Below are 13,967 nucleotides of genomic sequence, written 5' to 3'. Positions count from 1 at the left end.
CGTTCCCCCCCCCCCCCCGCAGTGGTTAATCAACAGAGCTAGTTGAAAGCAGGGGAATGCTCTGCCCCCTTTTTATGGGTAAATGAAGTGGTAGGGTAACAGCTGGGTTTGAGTACTGCTGCTGACCCACTGCTCCGGGATGATCAGATGGGTGGGAAGGTTACAGACTGCCTGTCCCTTCCTGTGTCATTACATCCGTGCGGAGGGTTTGGCGATAGCTGGCGTTTGTCTTGCATCCAGTCCGCGCTCAAAACAAGAGTCCCGAGTACGAACGTCAGTGCACAATCACCTCTAGCAGACTCCATTGTGTGTCTCCAAAATGCATTTGTTAGCAGGGCCTGATCCTGTCCTTCAGAAAGCAACTAACCTGCAATCTGCAAATTTAATTTCTTTCTCCCGAGGTGAGTGTGCCCCAGATGAGGCTTTGATCTGGGAAGCTCAGCTGATTCTGACCTAGTCTGTGGAAGGATCCCAGAGACCAGCTGGCTGTGATTTGCAAGTCAGATGGCTGCTACTACATGGGAACAGCTTGCTTGATCTAGAGCTCAGTTCTGCCTTTTAAGAGCGACTTGTTTTGTGTAAATTGAGCTTTGCTAGGAAATGGTTATATGGCTGAACTAAACCCAGCAAAAAACCCCCCAGAACATTATATTTTGGGACAATTCAGGTTTGAATGCCAGCAGTTCCTGGGTCCCTCCTTCCCAGAATTTTAAAATATTACCTACCCTTTGGAAAATGAACCCTTTAAAGACAGCTGGAAGCGGCACATATCAAACAACTAACAGTCCTTGAAAAATTAGGCTGTGCCTTTTTCTCCAATACAGGAAGCAAAATCGCTACAAATGGCAATACTGAAGTGTAGCATGAGAAGGTGGATAAACACCATTCACCGAGCAAGGCATCGCTTTGGCTTGGCAAGTGGGGTGCTGCCCTGCGGGGCTGGTCAGTTGATTGCACGCAGTCACATTTTCCTGAGTTATTGCCCAAAAAGCTGTGAGTTTTATAATAACTCATTAGCCTCGAGCTTCTGGTCTGTTTACAGCATGTGAATTAATGGGTTAGTGCCATGTCTCAACGTGGGAGAGGAGTGAGAGGAAAATGGGAAGAGGCAGTCATTTCTAGATGAAGAACGTAATCTTGAGCTGAAGGGGCCTTTGCAATTAACTTCCTCTGTTGCCTGTCCCAGATGCTTTCCTTGTTCTAGAGTGTGGTCCTCCGACTTCTAAACCAGGGATGTAATCGTGGTCTTCGAAAGCATTTTGCGCCATAACAAAACCAGGAGTAATAACTGTGCATGATCATGTAATTTTTTTTTTTTTTTTCTTTTTTCATCTGCACAGGGACCCTCCAGAGGGATCGAATTTTTAAGAACCTCACTCGGAAACGCCAGCGGGCAATGCGAAGGCGAGTGCATCAGGTGAACGGGCACAAATTCATGGCTACCTATCTGCGACAGCCTACGTACTGCTCACACTGCAAGGAGTTCATCTGGTAAGAACGTCTCGAACGCGGTGGTGTGGAGCTTCCCGTCCCTTCGCGTTTTGGGGACCGACATGCCACCTCCAATCCTGAATCAGTCATCCAGCACTTTACCAAGGGCCACTGATGTGACTCCCCTTGGCCATCAGGTTTAGCAGGGTACATTTATGCTGCAAACTGGAGTCTACTGCAGAGAGGCCAGAGGTGATGTGCGTCTTGGATGCTGGAAGCAAACTGGGAGCATGCAGGGATGGGGCAGTGTTCCTCACTTGTGAGCGTAGATATTATTTCAGGGGGGGAAATTGTGAGCGTAGATATTATTTCAGGGGGGGGGGGAAAGTAACCCAAGCAATCTGAAGAAAGACCCCAGATATTAACTTGAGTGGAGCTTTGAGATTACGCTTAGAAAAAACAGTTGCTCGAAAGACTAGAGAAAATGCCTGAGAACAGAAAAGCCATCAGAGGTGTGAGGTGTGGGGTGATACATGTGGGGGAGTAGGCAGAGCAGGGAGAAAAACTTAGATATGTCTCAAAAGAGTGTGGAGTGGGAGAGATAATAACAGGGTGTGGGCTGCTGGGATCAGTCTAATAAGTGTGGTGTGTGTTGTAATAAAGTGAGGTATTTCAGAAACTAGAGTGAGGGGGAATATGGGGAATACATGCATATTGACAGCCCGTCCTGTAAGCTATGGCCCTTGCAGTGCTTTGTTATGCTCTCACACCCCTGTGCTGAATTGCACCACTATTGCTGGGCAGTTTTGCCCCGGGGATCTGGTCATTTGGGATCCTCTTGCGTTTTGGCACTCTCTTCTGTAAACCATCTGCAAGAAGACTGGCTTTCTGATTTTAAATTATGTTCACATTTTGTTTTGAACAGGGGCGTCTTTGGGAAGCAGGGATACCAGTGCCAAGGTAAGGTGCACTGCTCCTGCACGGTGCGTGTAGGATGTGCTGTCTCAGGAGCACTCTCCTGTGCTGCTGGGACATCCTGCGGTTACAAGCTTCTCTGAAGTCACCGCTCCTCTTCCTCCCCAGCCAGCCAAAACTGTACATTTGAGCAGCTGTCAGGCTGACGACTTGCATGCACGCAGGAGCCACCACCTACACGCAAACACCTAGGGGTCCGGTTGCTGTTTTCACCCACAGTTTTCCTCCTGTGCAGATCCACTGAGTTGCTGAGTACATGCAATACCCAGCTAGGCTTGAGAGATCCAGGGTCCCTTCAGGGCAGTGTTCAGCTGGTATTGGGACACAAAGTGTCCTACTGGAATGGCCACCCTCTTCCTTTCTCCACCTATGTAGTTCCACAAAGTGGAACTAGGGATGTGACTTCAAAGGGCGGCCTTGTGGGCTGGCACAGCACTTTTGTCTGAATGCATGTTTTGGCTGAATGGCTGTATAGACGTATGTGATGCTTGTTTGCACTTAATTATTGTTCTTCCTTTCCCTTTTTCTATGGTAAGATTTTATTTTTATGTTTTCTATTTTATTACTTGCACGCAGGTGTATGGTCACTCAGTATAGCCTTCCAACACAGCCTGTTTCTTGTGCAACACAATAGGGCACTGGTGTCCTCATATGAAAAGAAGCTACCTGTAAACAAAATGGATATCCTGCATAAAATTTCTGGGTGGAAGTGAATGTTATTGACAGACCCTTATGAGTGGAAGCTTGAGTCAGCAACAAATAGAATAGGGTGGGACCCTGCAACACATCTGCAACGTACAGTTTCCATTACAAAAATCCCCTTATGTAGACAGTAGCTACGGCCCTTGGTGGTGTCTACAATGCACGCGGGGTTATGGAGTGGAGGAATCCCAAGTTCATTCCAGCCAAGCCAGCTTCAGACCTGGAGAGAACCCAACTCTGCTTTAGGGCTGATTAGCCCTCTTGATGGGGACTAACTAATTAGCCCAGACGCAGCACCATTCCGCTGCAGTTATCCAGCTCCCCAGATCCAAGCATTGCACTTAATGACAAACTAACCTGGGCAGGACTCACTCAGGTATCCAGTGTGAGAGACGCTATGCCACTGAGATGTAGGGATGGCTTTTGATATCTCAGACCTGTGTTCTCTAATATTGTTTGTGTGTGTTGTGAGAAATACTCGCCACTGGATAATTTCAACAGCATCCACTGTTATTTCTGTGGGCATCACCCGTATTTTATATAGGCAGCTGTTTTCTAGCCTGTATGAATGAGCCAGCGCAGAATTTCTGTTGCAATATGTTGGATATACATCTCCAGATCTGTTATGAGATTTTGGATTCCAAGCCAGCGATTATTTTTCACATCTTTACTGTGTCCTGATGATACAGCTGAGCCTTAAAGAACCCAGCTGATGGGTTGATGTGTTCTGAGCCTTTCAACAGCTCTTTTCAGCATGCCTCTTTTATTTCCTAGTATGCACCTGTGTTGTACACAAGCGCTGCCATCATCTAATTGTTACAGCTTGCACGTGCCAAAACAATACTAACAAGACCGATCTCAAGGTAAAGTCATGGTGGTTATTTTGGGTCATCATAATTTGTGAATCCTGAGGTTTTCTGGGTTGCTGGGGGTTGTCCTATAATAGAATTTACTCTGTGTTATCTTTATTCATAGATTTTAAAGTGAAGAAGAGCGATAGGGACATGCATAAGGGCTATGCAATATCATCTGGTTGTTCTTCTGTTAATTCCAGTAACTGGTTGGACTAGCACATAGTTTAGGAAGGCATGGTGTCTTCATTGGAAGACATCAAGAATTAGCAAATCCGCTGTTTTCCTTGGTCATTTTCTTTCATGTTTAACTGTGTTGTCATCAAAATTTGGTGCCCAGTTCTTAATGTGGATTTATCTGGTTTTAAAGTCTAACCACTGGTCTTTGTTATGCCTCTCTTTTCTGGTAATTTAAAGTGCTCATTTAGTCATTGCTCCACACCTTTACTCTATGAAATGATTTATGTTGTAATAAAGAACCCTTGCATAACTTGTGTTTCTGAAGGTTTTCTTTCTTGCTAGTTTTGGCTGTATTTGACAGGAGTAACATCCCCACCTAAAACTGCCCTGTATATTGCATGTCTCATTTCTGTAGCTGGAAATTGTTTAATAACTGTTTGAGGAAAATTCAACTGAAATATTTTTAATTGAGAGGTGGCTCCGTATTGTGCGCCATGCAGAAACCTTCTTTCCGGTGCAGATAAGCAATTGCCTTTGCTCGTTATTTCTTGCCTCCCAACTGCTGAGCTAGACTTCTTTAAAATGACCCCTTGCCAAACCAGATGAAAATAAGTTAAAATGCTTAAGGCTAAAGTGCAAGTTAAACGGTGAATCTCCTCACCCCTCTTTCAGGATTGTGAAGGGTTTATAACACCTCTAAACTACTTTCAAAGAAGACAAAGGTGAGGAGGCACCGCTCACTGTAAACTCATTGTTTCAGTCGCACCCTGGACTTTTCTTTGTCAAGTTGTGGGTTGCCCCTCAGCCTTCCAGGATCTGCATGTTGAGACGCAAAATGGAAAGTAATGAAGAGGTTCAATGGGGAGGGGTTTCTTCAGCCGATCTAACATTTTCTAAGGTGTCTTTGAGATCTGCATGATTCACAGTTGGAAAAGAGCAAGGTTGAAAAGGGGATGAGAGCAAGTGATAAAGTGAAATGTGGGCCTGAAATGGAAGACTGTTAATAACAAGGAGGGTGAGAAGAGGGATGAGAATTTTAGGAGGAGCCGGGAAAACTATTCTATATTAAATTTCATAAAATCAACAGTTTGACCTAAAGTTACATGTTTGCACATGTATGCAAGTTAATAATTTGAAAACTGGTTAGTTACAAAATGCTGTAGCTAACATAATTTATATGTGGCACTTCAGTGTGATAGGTTTGTGATGAGGTAATCCACACTTCTAATTCGAACTTGGTTTTAAGAATTTAAAATTGGCTAGGCAGCCCTTTTTAAAATGTGCTTTGTCAGGTAGTCCAGCCTGACCGGCAAGGAAACCAGAGCAGGCTCGCGGCAGGTGAGGTTGGTCACTCAGTGTTCACTTGCAGTAAACCTCAGTGAGGTGATGGATTGGGACGTTTTCATAGTTTTTCACTTAAATGCCTGTATGTAAATGAACATCAGCTTATACATATGTATTTGAATTTGAAATCTGTGCTTTTCTTTTGGTGCCTCAGGTGACTGAACAGAGGTTTGGAATCAACATTCCTCATAAGTTCAGCGTCCACAACTACAAAGTCCCGACTTTCTGTGACCACTGCGGTTCCTTGCTCTGGGGACTCATGCGACAGGGCTTACAGTGTAAAAGTGAGCAGCTTCTTACTGTAGCCTTTTCACAAAATACATATATTTTTAGACTCTTGATGCACTGTGTGGGCTTGATTTGTGCAGCCTTCAAGAGAAAGCCAAGCAATGAATATTCATCTTTGCAAGAGTTAACACAAATGCTGATCAACTTTTTAATCTCAGGATTAAAAGGACTCTACTTCGCACTCTCAGCAGAGCTTTGTTTAACTGGCATTATTGAAAATATTCTTGGGTATCGCTGCTTCCTGCATTCATTTTTCCCTTTACCTGAAGGCTTTTCCTCAGCTAAGGAGATAAGGCGCAGAGCTTTGTTTAACTGGCATTATTGAAAATATTCTTGGGTATCGCTGCTTCCTGCATTCATTTTTCCCTTTACCTGAAGGCTTTTCCTCAGCTAATGAGATAAGGCAATGAAAAGGCATCTGAGGGGGAAAAAAAAGGTCATTGCTTTAGGTTGACTACCCTGTCTGTCATACTGTTAATTGATGACAAAGCATGTCCTGGTGGTATGTTTTTGTTTCAGTGATCCAGACTGTAAAATCGTATGGGTAACAAACAGTTTCCATTTGCCTTCATTTCCCACAAGAGGGTGTATGTGTGTCCACGAGTGAGAGCAAGAAAGATTTTAGTTTCCCACTGAACAATATATCTTTAAAGTTAGATACCTGCAAATGCAGGGGAAGTTTGTTGCAAATTCTGTGGCATTATAATTCCAAATTTTACCTGCAGGCATAGCTGCAATGGTATTTCTATACCTGACAGACACGTGCTTATGAATAGCTTCAGGCAATGTGGCATCCTACTTGAAGAGTTTGGGGTATATTCCTGGTTTTCAGGAGTTTATTCTCTTATGAGAGTCCTAATTTTGTTTCTGCTGAGATCAGTGGCAAAAATCCTTTTAGTTTAAAGACACAGGGTAGATCCAGATGGATATATTTCCTGAAGCGGGATTACTAAATTATTTCTCAGCAATAAATCCCTCCAAGTTATTTTAATTGTTCCTTTGCTTTTACTTTCCATGCCTACCATCACCCCTGTCAGTCTGTAAAATGAACGTCCACATCCGATGCCAAGCAAACGTTGCGCCAAACTGTGGGGTGAACTCAGCAGAGCTTGCTAAAACCTTGGCATGCATGGGTCTGCAACCAGGAAGCATTTCCCCAAATTCGGTGAGTCTTTTTCTTCTTTATTTTTTCCTCCTCTATTTAAAACATTTACAACTAAGTCTTTACACGGGTGCAGGAGAAGTCAGAGACTTCAGTTATGGCAGATGGCATTGGATGGTGGACTGCATGAGTAGGTTGTTACTGGCTGAGGCTTGTGGCAAAGACTTCACCTGGAAAATGGATGTCTTGTATCCAGGTTTACCCTGACGGAGGCTTTAGTCTGTAGGTGTTGCTTATGTTTCACAGTGGTGTGACTCCATTGACTCTTTTATCTGTTTGACATGAATGAGAGGAGAATAAGACCCCAAACTAATTAATGGTCAATATAATTCATGTCATACCCTTTTTTTACCTTTCCTGCGAACACAAATGCACTGTCTGCATATGTGGCTTGGAATAGAGTATAAGAAGAGCTCAGTAAGAGGCCCACGTGCTCTTCCCTGCTTTGTCACTGTTTTTCTGAGTGATTTTGGGGAAACTGTTTCACTATTCACTACAGTTTCCCCAGCTAAAGTCTGTGGTCCCTGTCAACACATCATCATCTCTGGTCTCTGCTGTCCAAGCTAGGGTCCTAGTGAGCTTGTTGCTAGGGTTGGGACATATGTGTACAATTTCTGCTTGTCACTACTTAAGGCATCCTAAAAATCCAGCTGTTGTATATCTGAGTCTATTCAGAGAGTCTAAAACACACTGTGAGAGCTTGAGTGAAAATGCCCATAAAGGGTAATGGAAATCAGAGCTGTCATTTGATAACAAGTTTTCATCACATTCCCTTTGCTAGCAGTTTTGAAAAGTGAGTTTGCTTGAAACCACAATAACCCATAATAAAATGTTGGGCTATTTATTTTTATTTGACCAGAAAGAAAATATTAAAAACATACTTGCCAGACCTGGTAAATCTTGTCATACAGTTAGTCAGCTACACCGGTTGACCACATGATGCTGTATCAGCCTAGCCTGCTCATTAGGCTGTGCTGCCCCTTTTGATTTCAGTTGGTTTGCAGCAAATGAGACTTTCTTATCTTCGCTTTTCATGCTGTTGCAGTTCAGGGGGACAGCTATCCTGGGAGTTACAGGGAAACACAAGCCCCACACTCCCGTCTCAGTTCTGTAAAAATCAGCGCTTGTTAGCATTTGTTGTTTGCATAATCTGCACATCAAAAGGAGATGAAACCAGGAAAATAAAAATCTGTGCTTGGTGTTTAACAATCTCTTCTCGTTATTTGTGAGCTAACAGCTCCAGGTAAGTGTTCAGACTGTGCTGTAAGCTTAAATCTGTTGGGAGTTTTGCTGGGTGCTGTCCTGAACGCTCTTGGTTCTTTCCCCATGGCTGGGGTTGCCATTTCTGTGGCAGTGAGACAAGTCATCTGTGCAGGAAGAATTTTGCTTTACACCAAAGTAGTCACAAGGTGGAGCTCAAGAAGTCTGCGTGCCTTTGTTCAGGCTAATAAACTGAATAAAAAGTACTCGTGGTTTATATGCGTACTCATACCTGGAGAGCTGTGAACAGAGGGCACTGGAGGTTGACTTGATCTTTGTATACTGCAAAAACCAAAGCTCTAGAAATGCATGCTAATTATTGGTACGATTCCTGAAAACGCAGATGCCTCACTGCTGGCATGGGAATGAACAGCCTTCTATTGAATTTACAGCAGTGGAGGAAGCCAGCAGCCCAGCTGTGGAAAAGAAAAATATTTTGGAGTTTGGGTCCCACTGAACTGGGCTTTGAGTAAGAGTCTTAAAATCAGGTAGAAACCTAAGAGATTCAGATGAAATCTGCTCGGGTTCTAGATCTCCCCAGCACCTTGCATATTGCAGAAATTACGCAGTCCTCCTCGCTCTGATGTTAGATAGGAGACTTGGATTTCCATGCTCATTGTCTTATTTTTCTGGGGAGTGAGGATGGAGAGAGGCAGGCTTGCCTCTTGGATCTGCTGGGCAGTGGGTTTACAACTTAAAATGCCCAGGTCAGGAACCAGTGCTGACGCCTCAGCACAGCTCTGTGCAGTGCCAAGGTTGGCTGGTCAGGCGTAACAGCTATGCAGGGTGGTGGTACCAACGTGCTTTCTGTTCCAGTGGCCATACAGTGCATCTGAACAGGTCCTAAATGCCCAGGTTGGTAGGTTGACTACTTGTGTACACCTCTGAGGCAAAAGTACAATTTCTGTGCAGACTGATACTTATTTACTTTCCTCCACAGAAACTGGTTTCAAGATCTACTTTGAGACATCAGGGAAAAGGCAGCCTGAAAGGTGGCAACAACGTTAGTGAAAGCTCAGCGAGCAAACTTGGGATCAAAGACTTAACCTTCCTTCGTGTATTGGGAAAGGGCAGTTTTGGAAAGGTGAGAGTTATTCGGGGAAAACCACGTTCCTTATTTAAGAAGCTCCAAGGTAGATGAAGTTCTTTCGTAATATGGCACACAGGCTGTCCAGTGGAGTATGCTTTGCACAACAAGGTTGGTTACAGAGAGCAGGGAGAAAAGGGAAGAGAAAGCAAGCTGACAGCGAAGTGAAGAATTTGATATCACAAAAAAGAGAAAAGTTAGCAACCAAAGGAACAGCTGCATGCCAGGGCCCATACCAGAAATTGCAAGTGTGTGCATTAGCACTTGTTTGGGCAGCATTTCTTGGAGCGTGCAAAGACTTTTCCTTTAAAGGAAACAAGGCAGTGGTTTCAAATGCAGCGAGATGGGGGTTTTGTTTCTCTGCTTTGCCACAAAGCCAATGTGAAGTAGTGCATTTGAATTTGATAACTGAGGAGGGAAGTGGGATGGATGGCACTGCTCAGGGGGCTTGCCCTGGCACAGTGGATGAGCTTTGACCAGCTAGCCCTGCACCAGACGTTGGAGCAACGTGTGTGGGCACTTCTGTCTGGAGAAGCCTTCTGCAGACAGTAGCATGTGTGTCATCAGTTGTACGCTGGTGCCCATACTAACAGGCTGACTCACTTGCATCCACAAGCCTGGTCATGAGGTAACTGACCTTTCTAGTGTGAGAAGGTGCGAGAGGCTCTGTGTTGCTCGTAAGAGGCTGAGGGCTCAGCCCTTGCGATTCACCCTCCCCTTTGGTTTAGGTGATGCTTGCCAAGATGAAAGAGAGTGGGCAGCTCTATGCAGTGAAGGTGTTGAAGAAGGACGTCATTCTCCAAGATGACGATGTTGAATGCACCATGACCGAGAAACGCATCCTTTCCTTAGCAAGGAACCACCCATTCCTCACCAAGCTCTACTGTTGCTTCCAGACTCCTGTAAGTATAGCCCAGGCAGCAGACAGCCTTCCTCCTGACACAGGCTAGCACGTTGCAGACAGAGGCACTCTCCTGTGTATTTGGTCCCTGGCCTGTTATAATTGTCTACCTTAGATCCAGGAGAAACCTCTGCTGAAGAGTGAACAGAGCACTCTGCTATATGTCACCTCTAACATCTGCTGGGCATTTGGCAAACAAAATCCTGTCTGCTTGTAGGCTCCCTAATGAAATGGTAATAACAGGGAAGCCTTTCTTTGTGTCTTCCCTTGTAAACATCTCTGTGCCATTGAATATTTCTAAATGCATATGTGCAAATGTCTACAGACCTGCAGTGTCCTCCGGTTGCTGTGGGATCTCAGGCTCTGCTGTCTTGCTACCTGAATTTTAACAGGACTGTATTTGCATTGAATTTTCTGCAAGCTCAATGAATTGTACTTGGAAGCAGGGGTAGCCTCCTGTATCTGCCAGCCTTTGTATACTGCTCGGAACTGAATGAAAGATCCTTCTGGGGTTACTGGAAAGTATCTTACTGACATGGGTGGACACTGAATCAGATCCATATACAGCTGGTATTTCTTCTCGTGTAGATTAGACAAATGATAGCATTGCTGTCACTTGTGGTATTTATACCTCAGCGGAGGACTGCACATGTGCTGCCTGTCCAGCTTAGAGCCTCCTCTGGTGGGAGCTTGTTGCTGGTGTGGGTGGTGGAGGGAGGAGTGGCTGGGGGGGGGGGGGGGGGGTGGGGGGGGGGGCGGGGCCCCCAGCCGTGTCCCAGCAAGGTAAGTTTGGGAGTCCCTGAGCTAAGCTGTTATTAGGACCAAAGCATTTTCTGCAGTGTAGCTCTTCCAAACTGCCTGGGCTCCTTTCCAGTTGCTTTTTGTCCATTGCTGAGTGGTAATAGAGCTTCTTTTCCTCTTAGAAAAGGCAGGAGAAACTTGCCCTTTTAATTGTGGCTTCACTCCTCCTACATAAACGCAAAATACAAAAAAAAAAAAAAACAACCCCAAAAAACAACCCCCCCCAAAAAAGGGGGGCAGACAAATGCATCCTGCCACCCACTCATTTCACTTCTCACTAGGGTGATGCAACAGCCAGCTATGGAGTTTGAGAGTTGCGCTTGTTTAGGGTGGAGCCCTTGGGTAGACTCACGTAATAGAAATGAGGTGGTTTGGTTTTTGTTTTTTTTTATATAGAGCTTACGTGGTTCACTGAGCAGCTGTGCTGTATAGCAGAAACAAAACTTAAAGCTCACTGTTGTCACTAGTAACCAAGGAAACTTCTCTTTTATTTCATAGTATGAAGACACAGGGCCCAAATTTGAGTGGCTTTGCTGAAGTTCTCATGTAAAATATCGGAAAAGTCCAGTATTGATGTGTGCTGTTTGAGATTAGATGTGGGATAGCAGTGGGTTTTGCCACTCATTTCTATGCTCTTCACTATGGCTTTGCTTACTGAATTGCAATGTAGATGTGAAAATAGCAAGTGTGCTCCTGGGCTGTGTAGAGTATTTCCCATGAACTTAGGGAAGATTTAAGGTCACTGTGCTAGTACCATCCGTCATGTTCAAAAAATGAATGCAATCTGCTATGGGTGCAGACAAGGTCTTCTGGGCTGATGAAGTAATTGCAGAGTCTTTTGCAAAGGGGGGAAAAAAAGGGAAGAACTCAGCCTGTTTAGACTAGCAAATTGAAAGCAAAAAGAGGATCTGATTGTTGTCTGCAGATGTCAAACACTGGGGAGGGAAACAAAGCTGTCAAGATGCTGGCTAAGATTAAAAGAGTCTAGACTGGCCATGGATACAGTTAGACTGGAAATGAAAAGGAGGTTGCTAAACAGTAGAGCAGCCTGGAACAGGAATTTCTGGACCAGCTTCTTGTCAGAGGAGCAGAGGGAAGAACCCCTCAGCCCTTGCTGCCCTGAACGCAGAGCTGGTCAGTCTCTGAAAGGGTGCCAAGGGAGTGGTGCTTGTCGTAGCAGGACCCTGCTATTTCCAGTCTTTCCAGGTTGCTCTTTTACTTGAATCCCCCTTTACTTCATTATCTGGATTGTCAGTAACAGAAAACCACTTCCCTCCAATAATAAGCAAAACCCAAAAGGGAAGCATTCATAAAAGAAAAAGTAGACTTCAGACTAATTTAGTTCATCGCGTCTTTTGTCTGTTCTGCACTCAGTGACACCCACCTCAATCCAGAATAACCAGATGTAAATTGCTTATTAAAGTATAATTAAATCCCTTTGCTATAATAGACATGATTGCAGTAGCAGGGTATTCATTGGACAGAGTCCTTCCAGGAGGGCTTAACTGGGCTGATACAGTACTTAGGGTTTCTGCTTTTTCTTTACATGGCATTGGGTTAGCCCTTCCATTAACACAAACCTGGCAGAAAAGAATATATATATATAATATATATATAAAAAAATAGTAGCCACTTATTCAAAATGTCGGCCTGCAGCCATATTTTAAAATACCAAAGCACTTGCTTGTGTTTGGAGTTGAGGGGAGGGTTACACAAAACAATACCTAGTTTCACTTGTAATTACATGGAAACCACATCACATGTATCACACTTACAGCCCAAACTCTGAAAATGTGGTATTAACGGTTCATGTTATAAAAAACAAAGCATGATTCCAGTCTGCCGTGGAGATCCTGGATAAATAACGACCTACTGGGCCTGCCGTTAGGAATTTTTCAAGAACTAGCCATTTTGAGGCTTCTTACCGTTTGTCAAAGCAAAGTCAGAGCCTGATCCCATACGATGCATCAAGACAGGCTGGGACTAACTGGCAGGGTAGTAGCCCTGGGGCTTATGGTAGGTGCCAAGTTCAGTATAAGCCAGCAGTGCGGTCTCATTGCACATAAGTTTAAATTATGTACTGGGCTGCTTCAGGAGCTCAGGGGAAGTCATTATCCCCTCTGCCTGGCACTGGTGAGGCTGCACCTGGAATAGGGGTGTCCAGCTATGGCCCCTCCCTCCCAGTTCAAGAGGAAATTGTGGAAACTGGAAAGGAAGGGCCTTGGAAGCACCTGAATGCTGCAGCAGTTTGAGGACAGGGCGCTCAAAGGGTTTCAGGGTTTGGCTGGATCTAGAGACATTTGAATTCTGACTCTTGTATGATATTCCACCCAAACTAGCAAACTCTTCTCCTGATTTATGCAGCCTCGGGCTGACTTAAACAGCCTGGGGCATGTCTGTGCTGCACAGTGCAATGTCATGTAGTGCTAGTAACGTAGCATTAGCTCAGCTGGCACGAGTACCAGAAGCAGCAATGCATTGCCTGAGTTCATCTATGTTGCTGCTACTTTTGCTCATCTGTTTTAGAGCTAGCTGAGGTTTTTCTGTGCTTACATTAGCTGCTGATGGTTTTCAGAAAGGTTTTCTGTTCTCTTGTGCTGCCTCTGTGCTCAGTGTGGTCCTAATTTAGTCTCAGCTGCAGCATAAGTGATATCTGCTAGCAAGGGCTGCTTTATTTGCCCAGGGTGGGCTGAGGCTGCCTGACCTCCAAACACCCTCCTTGCTCTGTCACAGCGAAATATTGCAGCCACTAGGTGGTAGGAGCTGCAAGCGTTGTCTCTGCCTGGTATAGGTCACAGTTTTCAGAGCCTAAAGAGGAAATATTAGCTGCACAGCAGGCTGGCAGAGGCTGGACATGGCCCTGTGCATGCCCAGTGCTGGGCTGGGCAATTTTGGACTTGCACCTCCAGATTCCTTTCCTGTGAAAGGCAAGGAAGGAGTCCTGCTGGTCTCTTGCGGGGGGGGGGGGGGGGGGGGGGCAGTTTC

At 44.9% G+C, this 13,967-nt stretch overlaps 1 protein-coding gene across 1 annotated transcript in view; it reads left to right on the top strand.

Moving 5' to 3' along the window:
• PRKCH (protein kinase C eta) overlaps positions 1-13,967 on the top strand; it is a gene marked incomplete at its 5' end in the record, with an annotated part of 126,882 nt that overhangs the window by 52,435 nt on the left and 60,480 nt on the right. The window contains 7 exons of the mRNA XM_009283639.2: positions 1,341-1,491; positions 2,357-2,391; positions 3,883-3,971; positions 5,638-5,767; positions 6,809-6,936; positions 9,134-9,277; positions 10,009-10,182. Of these exons, the coding sequence (XP_009281914.1) occupies positions 1,341-1,491; positions 2,357-2,391; positions 3,883-3,971; positions 5,638-5,767; positions 6,809-6,936; positions 9,134-9,277; positions 10,009-10,182 (851 nt within the window). The remainder of the gene's footprint in view (positions 1-1,340; positions 1,492-2,356; positions 2,392-3,882; positions 3,972-5,637; positions 5,768-6,808; positions 6,937-9,133; positions 9,278-10,008; positions 10,183-13,967) is intronic.

The sequence above is a fragment of the Aptenodytes forsteri genome, unplaced genomic scaffold, assembly GCF_000699145.1.
Source record: "Aptenodytes forsteri isolate BGI_AS27 unplaced genomic scaffold, ASM69914v1 Scaffold410, whole genome shotgun sequence".
Classification (NCBI taxonomy): domain Eukaryota; kingdom Metazoa; phylum Chordata; class Aves; order Sphenisciformes; family Spheniscidae; genus Aptenodytes; species Aptenodytes forsteri.
The sequence above is the reverse complement of the archived record's forward strand: the minus strand, read 5'-3'. Positions and strand labels throughout refer to the sequence as shown.